The sequence below is a fragment of the Leptidea sinapis genome, chromosome 9 (assembly GCF_905404315.1).
Source record: "Leptidea sinapis chromosome 9, ilLepSina1.1, whole genome shotgun sequence".
Lineage (NCBI taxonomy): Eukaryota > Metazoa > Arthropoda > Insecta > Lepidoptera > Pieridae > Leptidea > Leptidea sinapis.
The window spans coordinates 7,846,991-7,868,162 of record NC_066273.1 but is presented as its reverse complement, the minus strand read 5'-3'; the positions used below and the strand labels follow the sequence as shown (position 1 = coordinate 7,868,162).

The 21,172-nt window shown below is 34.1% G+C and overlaps 2 protein-coding genes across 7 annotated transcripts in view; one reads left to right on the top strand and one right to left on the bottom strand.

Annotated features, from left to right (window-relative positions):
• LOC126965947 (arylphorin subunit alpha-like) overlaps positions 1–11,545 on the top strand; it is a 47,430-nt gene extending 35,885 nt beyond the window's left edge. The window contains exons 1-5 of one of the 6 annotated variants that reach the window (XM_050809762.1): positions 7,603–7,750; positions 9,075–9,208; positions 9,326–10,153; positions 10,233–10,399; positions 10,542–11,545. In XM_050809762.1, coding sequence (XP_050665719.1) covers positions 7,603–7,750; positions 9,075–9,208; positions 9,326–10,153; positions 10,233–10,399; positions 10,542–11,439 — 2,175 coding nt within the window. In that variant the 3' untranslated portion in view covers positions 11,440–11,545. Of the gene's footprint in view, positions 1–7,602; positions 7,751–9,074; positions 9,209–9,325; positions 10,154–10,232; positions 10,400–10,541 lie in introns of those variants that run through there. The other 5 variants (XM_050809767.1, XM_050809768.1, XM_050809764.1 and 2 more) reach the window with 5 other exon arrangements.
• Positions 11,536–20,175, bottom strand: LOC126965954 (arylphorin subunit alpha-like). Its single transcript, XM_050809777.1, has 5 exons — positions 19,992–20,175; positions 17,628–17,728; positions 16,728–17,546; positions 15,255–15,400; positions 11,536–13,631 (listed from the first exon to the last, which is right to left on the bottom strand). Exons 1-5 carry the CDS (start codon positions 20,101–20,103, stop codon positions 12,809–12,811), a joined length of 2,001 nt encoding a protein of 666 aa, XP_050665734.1. The 5' UTR covers positions 20,104–20,175; the 3' UTR covers positions 11,536–12,808.
• Between the last annotated feature and the right edge of the window lie 997 nt (positions 20,176–21,172).

Genomic DNA, 21,172 nt, shown 5'->3' with positions numbered 1-21,172 from the left:
CCAGTGTATATATGATGAAGTAAACGATATTCTATCCGACAACGTGTACTGGTTTAGCGCTAATAACCTAATGTTAAATAGCATGAAATCGAAATATATAAAATTTACCATACCAAATGTCAAAAATGTGAATGCGAGTGTTTTGTTAAACGGATAGCTGATAAGACCGGTGGAATCTACTATATTGGCATAACTCTGGATTCCAAATTACAATGGGGCCCTCATATTGAGGGATTGGCTATTAGACTAAGTTCTGCACCATGCGCAGTTAAAAAGATTAAACAATTGACCAACGTAGATACGGCGCGACTAGTTTACTTTAGTTATTTTAATAGTATTATGTCCTATGGTATATTGCTTAAGTATAATGCTGCCGATATCAATACCATCTTTGTGCTGCAGAAGTGGGCTATTCGCGCTATTTATAAGCTAGGTCCTAAATAATCATTGGGCCAAAAATTTTAAGAAATAAATATCTTGACTGTGGCGTCTCAATATATTCTTGATAATGTTTTGTATGTTCATAGGCACATAAGTGAATTTGTTAGAAACGGTCATAACCACAATGTTAACACCAGGAACAATCATAAACTTATAATGCCCACAATTTGGCTAAGTCGAGTTAGTTAGTGTTTTGTGGAGTATTGTATATGCTTTTACAACAAGATCCCATATAATGTTCAACAACAAATGTATTATGAAATTCAAAAGAATTGTTAAAAAACGTTTGTGTGGTACTAAAAGTTACAACAACATAAATGACTTTCTTAATGATACCACTGTTTGGGAGTAGAGCGACCGCTATTTGACTTACTTACGTTTGTCCAGCAATGGACGTTTTCCGGCTAAAATGATGATGATGCTACCACTTGGTCGATACGAGGAGTTAAAGTAGCACTTTTTAGAGTTTTCGTTACTGGGTATTTGCGGTGCGTTTCAATATCAGATAATACGAGGTCTCGCATTGTTTTCTTATACAAACCGTTACCAATCTCAAGCAGCACATCAGAAAACTCCTGTGCATTTTCGTTTAATCCGACTCTCTCACATTATTATTGTCATATACATAGCTGCAGTGCCACAGTCTAGAACTTTTTATACATGCTTTTACTTCATCTGCTCTTGTTCCAAATGGTATTACAGGCCGAATCTGATGTAAGTCACCACAAAAAATATATGTTGTTCATTTTGCTTAATATTGACTTTTGCTTTGGTTGTTCTGTCTTTGCTTCAACCGCTTTACGGTTGGCCATTGTGCTATCATTTATTTTATTTATTTATTTATTTTATTTATTTATTTATAAAGGCTTACCAACTAAATACAATTTATTAACTTATGCACTAAGAATTAAACAAATATAATAAAATAGTTTAAATGTACTTAAATTATAGGTAGGCACAACATTACTATAAGAAATACATGTGATATTTTAAAATCTAAAATCTATAAATTTTGGAGAGCAATATAAATTTGTTTTTTAAAATTAAGAAAGTTTGAAAAGAAGATATCAGTGTTTTCATCTATATTAAAAATACAATTATATAATTGTAACATTAGCTGTAGAGGAGAGTTTAAGCCATAATTACTGTGGTGGAATTTAATGTGCATTGGGGAAAAAGTACTAAGCCGACAATTGAAGGCAGGCACATGCAAACCGATTTGTGATAAAAGCGAAGGACAGTCCATATCATAGCTTAAAAGTTTATGTAAACACAGCAATTGTGAAGCATTTCTACGTATTCGCAGAGACCTCATTTGAAATGTATTTAATCTATTGTCATAGCTGTCATTACGGATATATTTATTTGCAAAAAAACTTAACTTTGAAAGAAACTTTTTTTGTACAGATTCATCCCATATAATAAGACTGCAACAACGTATGACCTTAGCTTTATCGCTGTTTCTAGAAATATTACAAACGGGGCTCTCTGGGTCTAAGGCGATCTGAATTTTAAACATAGTGTGGGCAGTTTTTGCTCCTGACAACAAAGTGGTTGTCGGGAGTCAAAAGTCGTTTGTATAGATGTATAGAGGCACAGTCGCGACTCACCGACAAGATCTAAATATTCAAACAACGTTAGGTAAGTTGAAAAAGCCAAAACCTGCGAAACTGACTATTTATTAAATTATATATAAAAACTAGCTGACCCGGCAAACGTTGTTTTGCCATATAAAGTATAATTCACGCGATAGTTTTATAAGTAATAAAATATTGCCTATATATATATATTATACATAATTTTGTTCTATTGTCAATAGTTTTTGCAGCGCACGCAAAAATAGGTTTTCGATTTTACACCTTGTGTTACAAAATAGCAATTTTATTACGGATCCCTAATTTTGAAAAAAAAAAACATAGCCGATAGCCTTCCTCGGTAAATGGACTACCCAACACTGAAAGAATCATTCAAATCGGACCAGTAGTACCAGAGATTAGCGCGTTCAAACAAACAAACAAACACTGCAGCTTTATAATATTAGTATAGATAATTTAAGGTACCCATATATATTTATTTAATTAAAGTTTCGTTAAGCCAATTCAACTGAAGAGTCATTAAATAGTTTCGAAGGTATATTGAAAATGAGTTTTGTTCACAAGAAAATGCAAACAATGGCTATTTAGAAAAATATGGTTGATATATTTTTTTTACTACCATTGCATATATTAATCAGGCATGCATAAATTAACACGCCTAACAATGCACACCTTATAAGTCAAGTAACCGCTCTTGTAGGTAGATAAATATTATTCAACCAAAGATATTTGTTTTCGCTACGAGGAGATAATTGGTGTTATGATGAATATAATATAATCTATGCACCGGGGTCATAGGTGTTTATTTTAAAGATACATTTCTCAATATAATTTCGTTATCGTATACTGTTATAAAATCTCAATATCTTACGATGGAATTTAGTGCAACCGTCACTAGACGAAATTTGATATATATTCAAAAGTTTTGATCGAGTTCTGTTCAATTTCGAGTAGAGCGGTGCTTATTATTTACTAGCTGACCCGGCAAAAGTTGATTTTTATTGCCATATAAATTATTTTTAGAGTTAGACTACATTGCAACATTACTTTATTTTTCTAAAATAAAAGAATATTTCTAAAATAAACTTAGCCTAAGTTACTCCTTATTACATCGGCTACCTGCGAATAAAAGTCCCGTCAAAATCGGTCTAGCCATTTCAGAGATTATCCGGAACAGACAGACGAGAGAGACAGACAAAAATTATAAACAAAATATTTTGGTGCATGTACCGTGTATTTATATACATATTGTAGTAAAAAACGGCTTTTTCAATATTACAAACAGACACTCACATTTTATTTATATGTATGTCTATACATACACCTATGTGTTCAACTGGTACTTATGAACTAGAAAAATGACTTTATCTGTCGAAGGCAGGAGTCATGATGATGACATCAAGATTTATAGTAAAACACGCTTCACAAATCAATCTGCAAACGCATTATGTTGATATTATATTCGCCTTTTTGAAGTAAGACTCATGACAACGCTTCTACACACACGGCCAACAAAACTAAAAAGCAAAAGGCATTTATTTTCTCAAAATTTATTCCTTCAGAATTCTTTTTGATGTCATTTCTAATAACTACTAGATACTCCTACCGCTTCAGAAACAAATGGCGCTCTGAGAGAGAAGAAGCAGCGCAAAAAACTTTTTTTCTATAAAAATATACAATACTGTACAGTCATTTCTATCGCTATAAAATAATCACAATCTAGTCCCAGGCTGTCACACAGACGGAGCCATTTTTTTATAAAACATTTAAATTTATTTATACATAATGCCTGAACAGTGGCTGGGACTTTATTATAGAAGTGTTTACATTTACCCATAGCTATTATGTATCTTATGAAGCCTACTAGAATTAGTTACAAGAAAACTAAGTCATTTTACCGTCTGAAAAAGTACAACTCGTCACCCATCCTGCAAATAGCCCCGACTTAGCACCCTGTGATTTCTGTATTTTCCCAAAAATCATAGATTTGATGAGCGGTTTCACCTATACCAATTCCGAAGAGGCAGTGAAACAATTCAATAAGCACGTAGAAAACATGCCTTCTTGGCCATACTGTTTTAAAAAAGTTTTACCGCATGAAAAAATGTTTAAAATGTAAAGGAGAGTATATTGAAAAGCAATAAAAATAATATTTTGTTAATAATAGTAACATTTCAAACATTATATTAATAACCTTAATACGAGGGCGGCACTGAAAATTTCGGGAATCAAGGAAGTGACACAACATTACTATTTAAAAATGTATTTATTGTTTTTTTTTTTTTGCTAGAATTTTCTCGAGTCAATTCCATTTTCTCAACGACTAAACAAGTATGACAAGACCTTGTGACAAGACCGAGAATCTTTTTTTTAATAAATAAATGGTATTCGATTTTTAAAACCAAGGAGTTTTCAATTCAAAAGATTTTAATATGACAGGAACAGTGGAAATATTCCATTCCCGATATGTTTAGTGCAGCCTATGTATTGTTGTAACCTTAATATATTGTACGCCTAAGTAATACTCATAAACCATTGTTTCAGTGATAGCCGCATAAAAATAAGTTAAGCAGTTTTAAGTTTATCGCGAACAAATATACAGACAGTCGCGGGGAGGGCCTTTTTTAAATATTATTATGTTATTAATAATACATAATAATATTATTATCTATTATGCAGTGATGTTATGTTTTATTCGATATTTTACTAATTATTTTGTAAAACATATTGTTTTATAAAACATAAATAGTTTACGTTTAAGCAGGTTTGTCAGGTCATAATGGAATATTTTTTGGAAATTTAAAAGTTCACCATTATATAAAATATAATTTATACAGGCGTAAAATATTTATAGTATCCAATGAACGTTCAATAGCTAACAGAAAAAAATAGCTTTTGTTGACAAAAGAGTTTAAGAATTTGTATCTTATATAACCTCTTTGCTTTGAACTTTTACTACTCAATTTAATAAAATTAAATGTATAAAAAAAAGAGAAATCCCTTCAAGTGCAAGTCGAACTCGCTAATAAAGGATTCCGTCGATTCCGATAATACATTATCTAAACTTCTAAACTAATATTATAAAGAGGAAACATTTGTGGTTTTGTATGTATGTTTGTAATGTTTTCAGACAAAAACTACTCGACTAATTTCATAAATTCTTTCAGCATTAGAAAGCTGCATCTTCACTGATTGACATAGGCTATTTAAAATTTCCCAACAAAAAAACAATAGTTATCCCTAATAAAATTGAATAATATAAGCCAAGGTGTGAAAAAATTTGTCATAAAAAATCTGTCATCGCGTGCGCTATGGAAGATATTCATGATAGAACAAAAAAATGTTCTACAGTAATAGGGAACATATAAATATCTACAAAAGTCCACGATATCATATGTCCAACTTCTGAAGTTATTTTTTTTCTATGGAATAGGAGGACAAACGAGCGTACGGGTCACCTGTTGTTAAGTGATCACCGCTGCCCACAATCTCTTGCAACACCAGACGAATCACAGGAGCGTTGCCGGCCTTTAAGGAAGGTGTACGCGCTTTTTTTGAAGGTACCCATGTCTTATCTGGAATGTCTTATGGTGAATGGTCTTATATGTGGAAGAAAGCTTCTTGAAAACCGCACTGTGAAGGACGGCCACACATCCAGATAATATAAAAGAAGACACAAGACAGAAATAAAACTTTTATGTTAACAAAAACATTTCTATAGTCCGACTTAGTATTTTTTTAAATAAAAATAAGGGCCGAGACGAAGAGGACGTTCAGCTGATGGTAATTGATACGTCCTGACCATCACAATGCAGTGCCGCTCAGGATTCTTGAAAAAGCCCAAAATTTCTGAGCGGCATGCAACTGTGCTCGTCACCTTGAGACATAAGATGTTAAGTCTCATTTGCCCAGTAATTTCACTAGCTACGGCACCCTTCAGACCGAAATGTACCTTCAGCAGTAATGCTTACACATTACTGCTTCACGGCAGAAATAGGAGCCGTTGTGGTACCCATAATCTAGCCAGCATCCTGTGCAAAGGAGCCTACCACTGGTGGTAGACCTTCCACTACCACAAGATCGGTATCTAAGCGAGTGAAACCGCGGGGCATTGCTAGTATACTATAAGTACGAGCACAAAGCATAACATTTTAAATACTTTCGTAAAATATTTTTTTTTTAAATTTTGATGGCGGCCATTTTGTATTTAATCTTCTTGGCTTTTATTTCTTGTTATAGCGGCATTGGTAGGACACTATGTGCTGCTCGCGACTCCGTCCGCTTAGACCCAAACAGCATCAGAAATACTATCCCTGTATATAACGTAATAATAGCCTATATTATGTTGTCCCGACCACTTGTTAAAGCAAAGTTAAATAAATTCAGAAATTTTGGACAGACACACAGATAAAAAGACAAGGATTCTATATACTACTATGTGCTTTCGGTTTTTTTTGGAAAACACACAACAAGTATTCCATTTAATAATTATTCAATGTACAGTATTTGTTACGATTTTATTATAAACTAGCTAACCCAGTTAACGTTGTATTGCCATATAAAGTAAAAAAAATAAATTAAAATGTTTTTGGGGTTTGAAAAATAGATGACGGCCGATTCTCAGACCTACCAAATATCTTACATAAAATCTATCTACAGTAATTATTGTATTCGATTGCCATCTTGCAACCCTATTGCGGATCTGTGGATGGAACAGAATATATATAAAATCGCGATACAAAAATAGCTGTTGCTCGTAGATGGGTTCAAATTTGAAGTTGTGTGTATTTTTTAATTCTGAAACTTAATGTATTTCATTAAGTTTAAGAAAAAAAAATTGACAAAAATAATATAAAATCATATTTAGGGGTGGGTGACCCTTATCATTAAGGGATATGAAAAATAGATGTTAGCCGATTCTCAGACCTACCCCACACAATATTTCATTCAAATCGGTTAAGCCATTTCGGAGGAGTTTCATATCAAACACCGAGACATGAGAATTTTATATATTAGATTTAGATAGTGATACTTTTTCAAAATTTCAACTGTCTCGTTAGACAACTTCTAAACTATAATGGTTAATATAATGGTTTACAAGTGGGAGGCTCCTTTGCACAGGATGCCGGGTAGATTATGGGTACCACAACGGCGCCTATATCTGTCGTGAAGCAGTAATGTAGCCAGTGAAATTACTGGGCAAATGAGACTTAATATCTTATGTCTCAAGGAGACGAGCGCAATTGTAGTGCCGTTCAGAATTTTTGGGCTTTTCAATAATCCGGAGCGGCACTGTACTGTAATAGGCAGGGAGTATCAATTCCCATCAGCTGAACGTCCTGCTCGTCTTGTCCCTTATTGTCATTAAAAAAAAAATAAGAAACAGCCCATAACACACATGCAGACAGACGGACCGCCACGTCTTATATCAAGTTATTGGGATCCCGTTAGTAACTATTCGGATAAGAAAGTGTAGCGCTTACTTGTAAACAAGATTTGTTTTATTTATAAATTTAATATTTATAATAGCATTATCAGTCCCGTCCAACAAAGATAACATGCCAAAATGTGTATAAAAACAGCTAGGAGAAGTTATTCGGTACAGTTACCAAGTGGACTGGCAACGATGAAGACGCTCCTGGTTCTAGTAAGTTTGATCGCCTTGGCAGTAGCCGGCACGGTCGACACCCCGCCTACATACAAGACTAAGACTGGTAAGAGAAATTCATAGTTTTTGATTTGTATTTGCCCTCTGGAACTGGACTAGAGAGAGTCTAGTCGTTCCCTCATGACTGAGGATCGTAGTCATCAACAAGTGGTCCACACTTGGAGTGAACTATTTGCAAAATCCTTTAAATCTTTTATTGGGCGATGTATATGCTTCTACAATATGATCCCAGAAAATGTACAAAACAAATGTGTTACGAAATTTAAAAGAATTGTTAAGAAACGTTTGTGTGGGAAAGGTTACTATACCATAAACGATTTTCTTAATTACTACACAGACTGGGAAAGAAGCGAATACCCTCAGGCTCTTTAATTATAAATTTTTATTGTACGATATCACATTGTAAGCCATATTATTATATAAAAAAAAGCACGCTGAGTTTCTTGCGCCCGTTCTTCTCAGGTCTGAGGCAGTTAAAGATTTTTTGGTAGTTTTTGACGTTCAATAAGTGATTTTGAATCCTATTTTGAATAAAAATATTTGAATTTGAAAATTTTTTATTTGTTTCCACCGGATTCTGTCCATCGCGGCCCTAACGACGGAACTAAGCCTCGGGTACCTGGAGTCTTTTATTTGGTAGGTCCATCTGGTAGGAGATCGACCTTGGGCTCGCTTACCATTTCTGTCCCCAACTACGATCAATATCTCCAGGCTCTCATTACCCCATCGCCCTCTGGAATAGGCAAAGGTCCCACAGTCTATGGTCTCATCTAGGTTTGGCTAGTCAAACCTGACGTCTGCCGAGAAGCCTTAATCAAAGCCCAAGCCGGTCGTGCCTTTGACTTACGAAAGTATTAAATTATTAATACTTTCTTGAAACATGACTAACTTGTTTATGTATATAGTGCAGCACTATTAAATATAAGTAATAACTTAAGGAGTACATTAACAAAAAAAACAAACAATTTCAAATAATAAATCACGAATACAAGGAATTACCGACAAACTTCGTTCAATTCATAAATCTCTAGTACATCGTCTCGCGTTACTTTATTCCCTCCTTTGCAGGTAGAATTCGTACAAGTTAATACTTATAAATAATAATATATTTAATATATAATAATAATGCTATTTTCCACTACAAAAACTGACTGTTTATTAACGATCACAGCTATTTAACTTAACTATTCAACATTTATTTACGTGATTCGAAATTTGGGTCCTTTATTATTGTCGAATTTCGAAGTATAGGTAGTACTATAAGTATCCCAATAATGTTGTCCCTAAATCACAGTGTAAAGTCCGAAGCGTGCATACTCATTGATAAAATGTAAATAAGTAAGAATTATATTATTATGTATTATTTACAGTTGACAATGATTTCGTCGTTAAGCAACAGAAAGTACTTAGCTTGTACTACCACTCTGGCCAAGTAAACACTGATGCAGAATACTTCACAGTCGGCAAAGACTACGACATTGAAGCTCACATTGGTGACTACACTGTAAGTAGAAACCTTGTTGCTACAGTCAAAATAACAATAATCACACTGTAATTTAAAGTGTAATAATATGTTTTTATTAATGTATATAGATATTTAAATTTATTTTCCATTTCACAGAACCAAAAGGCCGTGCAAGAACTTTTAGACCTCTGGAAGACTGGCTTTTTGGCAAAGAACCTCCCGTTCTCCATCTTCAATGAAAGATCAAAACATGAAGCAGTCGCTCTCTTCCACGTCTTCTACTACGCCAAGGACTTTGATGTGTTCTACAGGACCGCTGCCTCTGCTCGTGTATACATGAACGAGGGACAGTTCTTATACGCTTACTACATCGCTGTCTTGCACCGCCCTGACACCAAGGGAATTGTCCTCCCAGCACCATATGAAGCCTACCCCGAACTTTTCACCAATGTTGACACTTGGTGGAAGATCAACCGCGTCAAGATGCAAAATGGTGTTGATAGCTTTGATTTGGGATCAGAATACGGTATCGTAAAGGAGCAAAACGAATATGTCATTTACGCCAACTACTCCAACCACTTTACCTACCCTGGAAATGAGCACAAGATTTCTTACTTCACAGAGGATATTGGCTTGAACGCTTACTACTACTACTTCCACGTTTTCTTCCCATTCTGGATGGAGAGCGATGTACAACCTGACCTTAAAGAACACCGTGGTGAAATCTACTACTACTTCTACCAACAGCTCTTGGCTCGCTACTATTTGGAGCGTCTATCCAGTGACTTGGGTGAAATCCCTGAATTCTCATGGAAACACCAAATTGAAACTGGTTACAAGCCGTCCATGAAATACTTCTACAACTTTGTTCAACGTCCTGAATACTACCAGATTCCGTACGAGAAACATATCAAGGAGATCGAATCACTCGAATCATACGAAACAACTTTCATCCAATACCTGCAACAAGGCCACTTCAAGGCTGTAAGTATTACCTCTACAAATATTAACTCAATATTTTTTTATCAAAATATCATTTTATTGAGTTTTATTTTTGTTTTAGTATAACCAAGACATTGATCTACACAACTCGAAATCTCTCAACTTTGTTGGAAACTTCTGGCAAGGAAACTATGACTTCTTCACTAAAGTAGGCCCATGGAGTCACTCATACACATACGAACACATTGCTCGCAACGTTTTGGGAGCATCAGTGGAGACCTTTGGCAAGTAAGTATCTAAATTGTGATGCTTCATTTTAAAAAATTTCATCTAGCTCAATTTAAATTGTAATTTAAATAATTGGAATATGGGAACAGAATAAAGAAAAGAAGTCCAAAAGAAAAACATAAAAATTTTTGTTTATTCACAGATACGAGTTCGCTCCGACCGCTCTCGATTTCTACCAGTCCTCTGTCCGTGATCCAATCTTCTTCCAGCTGTACAGCAAGATCTTGAAATACATCCTCGGATACAAAAACTTCTTGACACCTTACAACCAAGAAAACCTTCACTACGTTGGTGTTAAGGTCAACGACGTTAAAGTAGACAAGCTGGTGACATACTTCGACTACTACGACTTTGAAGTTACAAACAACGTGTACTACTCAAAGGAAGAATTGAAGAGCAGTGCCTTCCCCTTCTTTGTCGTACGTCAACCTCGTCTTAACCACAAGCCATTCACCGTTACTGTTGATGTCAAATCTGATGTTGAGGGTGATGCCGTTATCAAAATCTTCCTTGGACCCAAATATGACAGCAAAGGCTACCCAATTGACCTCGAAGAGAACTGGCAAAACTTTGTCGAATTGGACTGGTCCGTTCAAAAGCTTACTAAGGGACAAAACAAGATTGAACGTCGCTCGACAGAATTCTATTATGTCAGAGAAGACTCGACTCCAGTTCGTGAGCTTGTTAACTTGATCTCGACTAGCAAGGTGCCACTTGACATGTCTGTTAAGCCTGGTGCATTCCCGAGCCGCCTTCTCTTACCTAAGGGTACCAAGGGTGGATTCCCCTTCCAACTGTTCGTTGTTGTCTACCCATACCAACCAGCCACCAAGCAATTCGAGTCCATCAAAGTATTCGCCAATGACAACAAACCCCTGGGCTATCCTCTAGATCGCCCAGTCAGCGAAATTTACTTCAAGCAACCTAACATGTTCTTCGAGGAAGTTAGAGTGTACCACGAGGGAGAAATCTACCCATATGAATACAATGTACCCTGGAATTTCGCCCACCAAAACGAAGTCAAGAAGCACTTAGTGTAATGCCAAAATAGTGGAATATATATTGTTGTTAACTGAGTAACTGTTATATTATATATATTATAAATATTATATCTATAGAGTATATAAATAAAGCCATTGTTAATTATTTACACATTTTATTTGATCTCACTTAACATACCTTAGATACAAGTTAGAACGAGCATAATTCTATGCCTCATGCAAGGATATCTTATGGAGCATTTTTGCTGTGGCTTTCGTAGTAATGTAGAAATAGATCATCTCTTCGAGCAAATTCATGAAGCAGGTGTCCACATACTTTCATTGATCCAATCACTCCTTGAATCATGCACCATAAAGTACGAAGGGTGTTTTGTGCATAATTTTTTATTACACGTGCCCACACATCTTCCAGACATGGGTATATACCCACCGTACTGGATCTCCTACTAATAACTCATACAAGAAAAAAAGATATCTGCACCGGCGCTCCAAGACGAACATTCTACCATTCCCTGTTAATAAGCACTCAAGTGAACACTGGCAACATGTCATGCATGGCACTTTAAGTCAGTAAATTGGGATAGGATTCCTTTATTATGATGTACAAGGTTGTTTCCCTTCCAATCTCATTGCTTGTTCTTCTGCAGCAGTTAGTGGAACATTTGAGCGTATAGATATTGACATAACAAGATATGTAGTAACAATCGATGGCAGATCAAGAAAAGGATAGTTGACTGCAGAAATCAGGCGTTGATGCAAATAGCCCAAACTGCAGAGTTCTGAAGAGTATTTAAATATATACAGAAAAAAAATATAGATTTTAAATTTCAAGCACTCAATGTTAGGCACATTATCAGAACATTGTGATTTATATGATTTTAATAGAACCAATAGTCCCAAAATTGTAATTATCACCTTTATACATACGTAATAACTTTCAAATTAGTACAGCTAGAAATACGTGAGTTTTTGCATTTTATATGGCTCGTCAAGACGTTGCTCGCGCAGTTATTAACTGTACTTAATGATGTTTTGCCATTATAATATATATAATATTATAGTATCTATTGAACCAGGAGTATTTCCCAGTCCTTCCAACTGGGCTTTGTTGTCTAACCAATACTGCCAAGTAAAGCAATAGGTACTAATACAATACTTACTAATATTACAAAGTGTCATCCATCAAAACTAATTAGTATAAAGCCATAAAATGTTCTCCATGGACGGTAAAGTACTGTACGAGGATTATTGTGAGACCAATTTACCTTGATCCTTTGCCCATGACGACGAATTTTAAAAGCATTAAAATACGTAAAATATTTAAAATAAAATCATTTATTATTATTTCAATTCGTTTTACTTTGAATAATATTGTTGAAAGAGTATTTTTGAGATAACTCCATAATTATTATTTTAAATTGGCTGAAAATGTGCCTTTAACATCGTGTGTACTTTTCTTATGATATATTTTTATATTATTGAAAATGTAATTACTTGCGTTTGAATTTTCACTTATATGAGCTTCCCTGTGGAATGGAAAACCAGGTGGGAGATTCAAGCTTATATCCAGGTTTTGTTCATTATTATTTTGTATAGGGATTACAATAGAAAACAACGTCAAATTTAAACCCTCTTCCAAACCTCTTGGAATTATTAAGTTTTCCGGGAACTTAAAAATATCGAACTTATTATCTTTACCCGTTGATACTTCCATATTGTAATAGTCATCAAATGAGAATTTATCTGAGGTATCAGGGCTCCATCTTAGAGCATTCAATCCTTTTTCAAATTTGAAAATGAATGAGTCCAATTCGAAAAACTTTGAATGCTGTAACCAACATGAATTTCTATCACACTCCGGTCCCAAAAATATTTTAACCAGTCCATTTGCTTGTGTCTGTGACTCTATAGTGAAATTAAAAGTAAAAGGTAAGTGCTTCAATCTTTTCTGTCGAGCAGCAATAGATACTTCTCCCTTATTTCCATAATATTCATCACCTTGAACAAGGCTGCTCAAATCAATTTGGAAATAATCAAAGTATGTGGTAATTTTGCTGATAGCCACATCAACGATGTTAAATTCATTGGTTTCATATTCTGATAGTTCATATGGCTTTAGAGTACCAGCAAAATCTGTAAAGTATTTGAGAACTGATTGTAACAGTTCCCAATAAATCGGGTCTCGTAATGTTGTCTGAGGATAATGCAGTACTGATGGTGCTGGGTTGTATCTGAAATGTTATTTTAAAAGAGCTTAGTACAGTATGATCTGAAAATTACAAAATTGTTGAAACACGTTTTGGATGACTAATAATTTTTCTTTGTAAATCATTTAAGCAATAAAACTTGTAATCTAGAATCATAGAGTAAAGATGACCGACTAAATGATCAATTAGTCTTTATAAGTAATTAGTTTCTTTTCATACATTTCATCAACTTTTCGTTGATAACGAATGGACGATACGACAATACCTTAAAAAAAAAGGACTTTCTAAGAGACCGGAAATCCCCTCGTAAGACCCTCGGTGTTGTAAGAGGAAGTGGCAGTGATCACTTTATATCAGGGATTACCAGTGGGAGGCTCCTTTGCACAGGATGCCGGCCAGATTTTTGGGTACCACAGCGGCGCCTATTTCAGCCGTGAAGCAGTAATGTATATACATTACTGTACTTCGGTCTGGAGGGCATCATAGCTAGTGAAATTACTGGGCAAACGAGACTTAACATCTTATGTCTCAAGGTGACGAGCGCAATTGTATTGCCGCTCAGAATTTTAGGGTTTTTCAAGAAACCTGAGCGGCACTGCTTTGTAATGGGCAGGGCGTATCAATTACCATCAGCCGAACGTCCTGCTCGTCTCATCCCGTATTGGCATAAAAAAATAAAAAATAAATGAGGCACGCTTGTTAGTGGAGGACAAACCTTATCCACATTTTTTTTTAAAGTACATGTTACAGAATTCATATTGTTATTAATATAATATATTGTGCGGTTTGCTAAAACACATCTCTTAATATTTAATTATAGCATATTTATTAGTGATAAGTAGTTATTAATGCCATTTTTCAAAACGTTTTATATTATAACACTCTCAAATAACATCTCAGATCTCTACTCATGTACACCATCTGCAACTAATTGGTGTTTAGCTGACCCAGCAAACTTTATTACCATATTATAAAGTAAAAAATTCAATACTTAATTAAAATTTTTGGGGTATAAAAATAGATGACGACTGATTCTCAGACCTACCCAATATTATCGTATTGCAATAATTATTATATTACATTGCCATCTTGCAACCCTATTGCTGGAACGGAACAGAATAATATAAAAATCGCTATACAAAAATAGGTGTTGATCGTAGATGGGTGAAAATTTGAAATTGTATGCATTTTTAAATGTGGTATCATAAAAAAAATCATCTAAGAAAAATAATAATAGGGGACTACGTTTAAAATTTAGGAGGATGAAAAATAGATGTTGCTTGATTCTCAGACCTACCCAATATGCACAAAAAAAATTATGAGAATCGGTCAAGCCGTTTCGGAGGAGTTTAACTACAAACACTGCAACACGAGAATTTTATATATTAGATTTATATAAAAGAGATTTGTACCTATATATTGACTCATCACGATATCTCTGGAACCATAAGGCGTAGAGACTTGAAATCTGGTAGGAATATTCCTTTCGCCGAGAAGAGTTCAATTTATAAAATTCCACCCGCAAGAGTTATTTTTTATTGTGAACAGAACAACGTCTGATGGGTCAGCTAGTATAATGTTTTCCGCTTTTCACTTCGCGTGTCACTCTAATATTAAGTATCTAAAGATAGTAATGTAGTTACTTACATATCGAAAGGGTAACCATTTCCACCATAACCAAACATGGATTTAAAAATCTTCGCTACCTTAACTCCATCAAAGTTAACTCTTATTAATTTTGACAGTAAACCGATATAGTTATCTTCCGTAAGACTAATCCTCGTACCATTTTCCTGTAAAGACATGTTTTATCAGAATGTGTACATTTAAATTTATGTTTCAAATGCCCGCTTGTGATTCTACTCTCGATCGACAATTTCATAATATAAAACCGTACATATACTCCAAGTTAAAGGTGAAATAAATTAAAATATAAATCCATATAAATCCAGTGGTTGTTTCTAATGATTGTTTCCAGTGAACTCCTAATCTAATGAACGGATTTAAAATGGGGATATCTTCATGGAGTGCAGCTTAGTCCAACTTAAGGAAAAGGATAGTTTTTATTTCGATTTGGGACCCATAATAATTTTTGGTTCCAACATTTCTTTTGTATGGACATATTTTCTATGAGAGAATTTATTGGTGCACGGTTTGACAGTTCTGCTGTTTATTATAACAAACAACAGGGAGCATATAATACGAAATAGTTCTTGATGTTATGAAATATTAATGACAAATTTATAAAAAAAAAACAGTATTTCATTTATTATGTACAGAAATACGTCTTATATGAAAAAAAAACTGTTAATAAACAACATCATGCAGTCATTAGATGATCTATACAGTGTGAGGACCTACCATTGAGAAATAGGTATTGTAATTGTAAAGTATTGAAAGATCGTTTTTATAAATGTCTAGGATGTTAATAATCGTTATCGAATTCGCCACGGCGATCGATAATTTGTGCAGCACAAATTATTGGATGATATTGACAACAAGAATGAAGTTAATCAAGCTTAGTCAAGTTCTGACGAGGAAGTATTTAGTTAGGGAAGTATTTTGAGTAGAAGAGATGATGTTAATATCACAATTGATGCCGCGACTGTAGATAGGTAGAAAGAATCCAGAAATAACATTCTTATTATAATAAGCTAAAGAATGGACCTGGTTGATAAAATGTGTTCTTTATATAACGTTTCAAGAAACTGTAGAAGGTGGCCTCGAATGGTGCTCTTTAATGTGCTAAATTTGAGTTTACTCAATACAACACAGCCAGAATGTCGTGCTAGTGGGAGGCTCCTTTGCACAGGATGCCGGTTAGATTATGCGTACCACAACGGTGCCTATTTCTGCCGCGAAGCAGTACTGTGTAAGCATTACTGTTTTTCGTTCTGAAAGGCACCGTAGCTAGTGAAATCACTAAGAAAATGAGACTTGACATCTTATGTCTCAAGGTGACGAGCACAGTATGACTGTTCGCTCAGAATTTTTGGGTTTTTCAAAAATCTTGAGCAGCACTGCATTGTAATGGGCAGGGCCTATCAATTACCATCACTTGAACGTCCTGCTCGTCTCGTCCCTTATTTTCATAAAAGAAAAAAAAAACATTTCTATTACCATGTAAATTATTCCTCTAGAAAGACATTCTTTAATGGCTATATCAATGGTTTTAATTCTTATTTGCTCTTCACTTAGCTCTCCTATAACAGTCGATCTTACAGGGAAAGAGAGTCCATTGTCATGCAGAAGGTAAGGATTAAAATCGCGATAACAATTAGAATCGCTCGTTATATTTTTCATTCTAAAATGCTCTCGCTCTAAATTGTATCGCGCTATTAGTTGCTGATGTATAAAATAACTTTGCTCTGCATATTTTTCATCAATGCCAGTTAGTTCTTCATTGCTCATCCAAAATGGATACTGTAGATGCTGACCATAATAATAACTATTCAAGCCAATGTCTTCTCTAAAGTATTCAATTCCATTTTCGCACCCTTTTGGAACATAATTCCAACCGGAATAGTTAGTGTTTATGATGATACGATTATTTTCTTTGTACACTTGATTAGTTTTATCTGATACTTTCTTTCCCATCAAATTATTTACACTAACTTGCAAGGCTTTGATAATTGTTTCACTGTTAATGAAATAATTTGGTTTCATTACGTATGGTGGATCTTGGTATTTCAAATTAGCATCATTTCTAAATAGAGAGACTAAACGCCAAGCATAGTCCAGCATTTGGCTATTAATATTCTCACTCGCCCAGTCATAGATCATATATAATTGATTTGCATCTGCCATTTGGAGGACTCTAAATAATGCAATTGTTGCCTCCCTCAAAGTGTCGTCGTAAATATTAAATGTTAAATCTTTCAATGCATGGCCTGCTTCAAAGTGTGCATGGAATATTTTAAAGTTTTCATCATTCTGAAACTTAAAATTTAATTCATTATAAATACGAAATACTACATATTGTGTAAGATAAATAATTATTTTATGTTTGTCGTATTATACCTGATCAGCTATATTATTAATTTGCATTTGTTTTTTATTTTGCTGTGCTAGATATCCTGGTATTATATGCTGAATAAACTTTTCATTACTTTGTAATAGCTCTGAAATGTACGAAGACTTTATAATAAATATCTAGGGTGTTATTACAAAAAAAATATTTAAACATGTCTTAGACACGTGTTTAGCCACAGTTGGAACAATAGAATAGATAGAGAGTTTATCTTTTTTTATTACATACTAGTGTCTAACTAAAATGTCGTTAGGCACAACATAAACTGAAGTGTACAGAAACAAAGAAAAGAACAAAATTCAATTTTTGACAGCTGTCATCTATCTGTCATCAAAGACACACCATAGACAAGAATCGAATCTTGTGGAATATATAATAAATATCTATATATATATATATAAATGAATTGCTGTTCGATAGTCTCGCTAAAACTCGAGAACGGCTGGACCGATTTGGCAAATTTTGGTCTTGAATTATTTGTGGAAGTCCAGGGAAGGTTTAAAAGGTAAATAAATAAGAAAATGCTGCTAAATTAAACAAAAAACAACAAATTTGTTTTTCCTTTGATGTGTCCATACATAATTTCTATAAGAGAATTTATTGACGCACGGTTTGACAGTTCTGCTGTGAAACAATTTCATTACGACAGCAGGGTGCATATTTAGCGAAGTAATTTTTGATGTTATGATATATTATTGACAAATTCATATAAAAACATTATTTTATTTATTATATACAGAACAACGTCTGTCGGGTCAGCTAGTAAGGAATATATATAAAGAATGTTGAAAGCTAAACAACAGAAACAGACAGATTTGTAACAGTACTATTTTAAAACAAGTATTCAACACTTGTTTAACTTTTATGTAATAACACACCTAATGATACGGCGCGACTTGTATACTTTAGTTACTTCCATATTATTATGTCCTATGGTATATTGCTGTGGGGCAACGCTGCCGATATTAATACAATATTTGTGCTGCAGAAGAGGGCTATTCGCGCTATTTATAACCTGGCCTAGGTTCATGGAGAGCTAAGGAATCATGGAGAGCGAAATTCAAACAAATTAACATCTTGACCGTTGCTTCTCAATATATTCTTGATAATGTAATTGTAATTTTGTTCATAGGCGCATAAGTGAATTTGCAAGAAACTGTCATAACCATAATGTTAACACCAGGTACAGACATAAGCATATAATGCCTACTACTCGGCTAAGTCGAGTTAGCAAGTCTTTTGTGGGGCGTATATGCTTTTACAACAGGATCCCAGAAAATGTTGAATACAAAAGTATTACGTTATTCCAAGGAATTGTTAAAAAACGTTAGTGTGGTAAAGGTTACTATAACATAAATGACTGGGAATGGAGCGACCGCCCTCAGGCATAATAAGTTTAATTGTACAATGTTACTTTGTAAATGTTCCTTTAATTGTAAAATATATTTTTGACGAAAAAAAAGGCCCGCTGAGTTTGTTGCGCCCATTCTTCTCAGGCCTGAGGCCTTCAGTTTGGAATGGGTGGTAGTTTTTTGACTTTCAATAAGTGATGTCACATCCTATTTTGAATAAAAATATTTGAATTTGATAATTACCACATAAAATATAATTAAATAATAGAATGTTCAATTAATACAATTTTTTTATATAATAAATAAATATTTAAAATTCAGTACCATGTTTACATTCAACGAAATAAGGACACAACTTAGATTAAGGATTGGTGTCCGCTGCGCTCCAACTAGATACTGCAAGCGTAGTCGCAAGGTGCGTAAACTAATACTACGTACTCGAGCCAGTCTCGGACAATGTGTAACGTTGACATGCCACATGTTCTGTTAAACTTTGCTAATAATTGAAACTAAAGGGCCGGGTTGCGTAGTAAAACTTTTTAAAAATAATATTACAACAAATAAAAAAGACACTGGGATCACGCATCATCAGTAAGAAATTTGTATTTAATTAATTTCAATGTAAAATAACACGAAGCGTTTGTTACAAAATTTCAAAGATGCCACACACACAAGCATCTAATAGTTGCCGTAATAAAAAATCTTTTGTTCTTAGGTGGTGCGGTTTCTAGTTGGTGCGCAAGGGACACCAGTCCTGAATATATTTACACAAGATAGGTAAGTAAATAAATTCTATATAGAAGTTCTGGGTAAATCAAATCACACAAAAGTTAGTTTTGTACACAAAATATTACTTTGAAAGTTGGTATTTTTTAAAATATAAAAATTGTTTTAATATATTATTATATTAATGAAATCTAAACCAGGTCAAAGACAAACTAGATAACAAATGAATTTTTGAAAAATGAAAAAATTTATTGTAAAAAAAAAACAATATCTCACCCCCTTCATTATAAATATCAGGCAACTCCAAAGACTTGCTTGGCACGGGAACAGTAAGTATTTGACCCAGGAAGAAAAACCACAGAAACATTTTCAAAGGATAACCTTGCATATTTCAGTGTAACTGAATTTAGTGAATAGTAAACAAGTCTTATATGTATCTCAAAGCGTAACTGTTTCTGCGCGACAAATTGTTATCCTGGGGAGGATATAATGCGAATAAAAATGTACAGTCGTGAAGAAAAATGGTTTTTGTTTGTGATTTTATATCAGAAATACAATTTTTACCTTTGTCAATTTAAATATGTAACACATGTTGTAGAATATGAATAGAACTTAATTCATGAGTATATAGGTATTTAAACTTTAATTGAATGATCGTTTTCTTTATTTTTTTATAAAGTTTAAATTAATGAAAAATATTGTGTCATTTCTACTTCTGACTGAAGGAGAAATGCAACCCGAAATAATTTACTTCATTTGCTGTACAAAAATACCACAAAATACACCAATTGAACTTCAAAAACTCTTACCTTAACTCTTACTCCACCCTTACAAAATAGACTGCCACAACCCTGAGAAGAACGGGCAAGACACTCAGCGGGGTTTTTTTCTAAATAAAAATATGGATATGAATGAAATATCGTATAACAAAACATTTATATATAAAGAGCCAAAAGGTCTCAGCTCCATTCCCAGTCTGTGGTATCATTAAAAAAATCATTTATGTTATAATAACCTTTCCCACACAAATGTTTTTTAACAATTCTTTTAAACAAATTTCTTATATTTTTTAAAGTGACAACCCTCACTTCTGCGAATTCTAAAAAATAACAACTTGTTTAGATTCGAAAGAGCGACATCTCAAGTCAATTTCATAATATGCAAATATTGGGGTTGAGCAGGTTATCGGTATAACTGTAAAATAGATCCTGTAGATGAACCCACAAGCTGAGAATTGGCTAAGTGGAAGAGTGCTCAGCCGATTAAATTAAACCGATTTAAAACATACCACCAGTAAAGGAACCTCGGTGCGAGTCAGTCACACTTTTTTTTTATAAAAATAAGAGACGAGAGGAGCTGGACGTTCAGCTGATGGTCATTGATACGCCCTGCCTATTACAACGCAGTGCCCTTCAGGATTCTTGAAAAATCCCAAAAATTCTGAGTGGCACTACAAC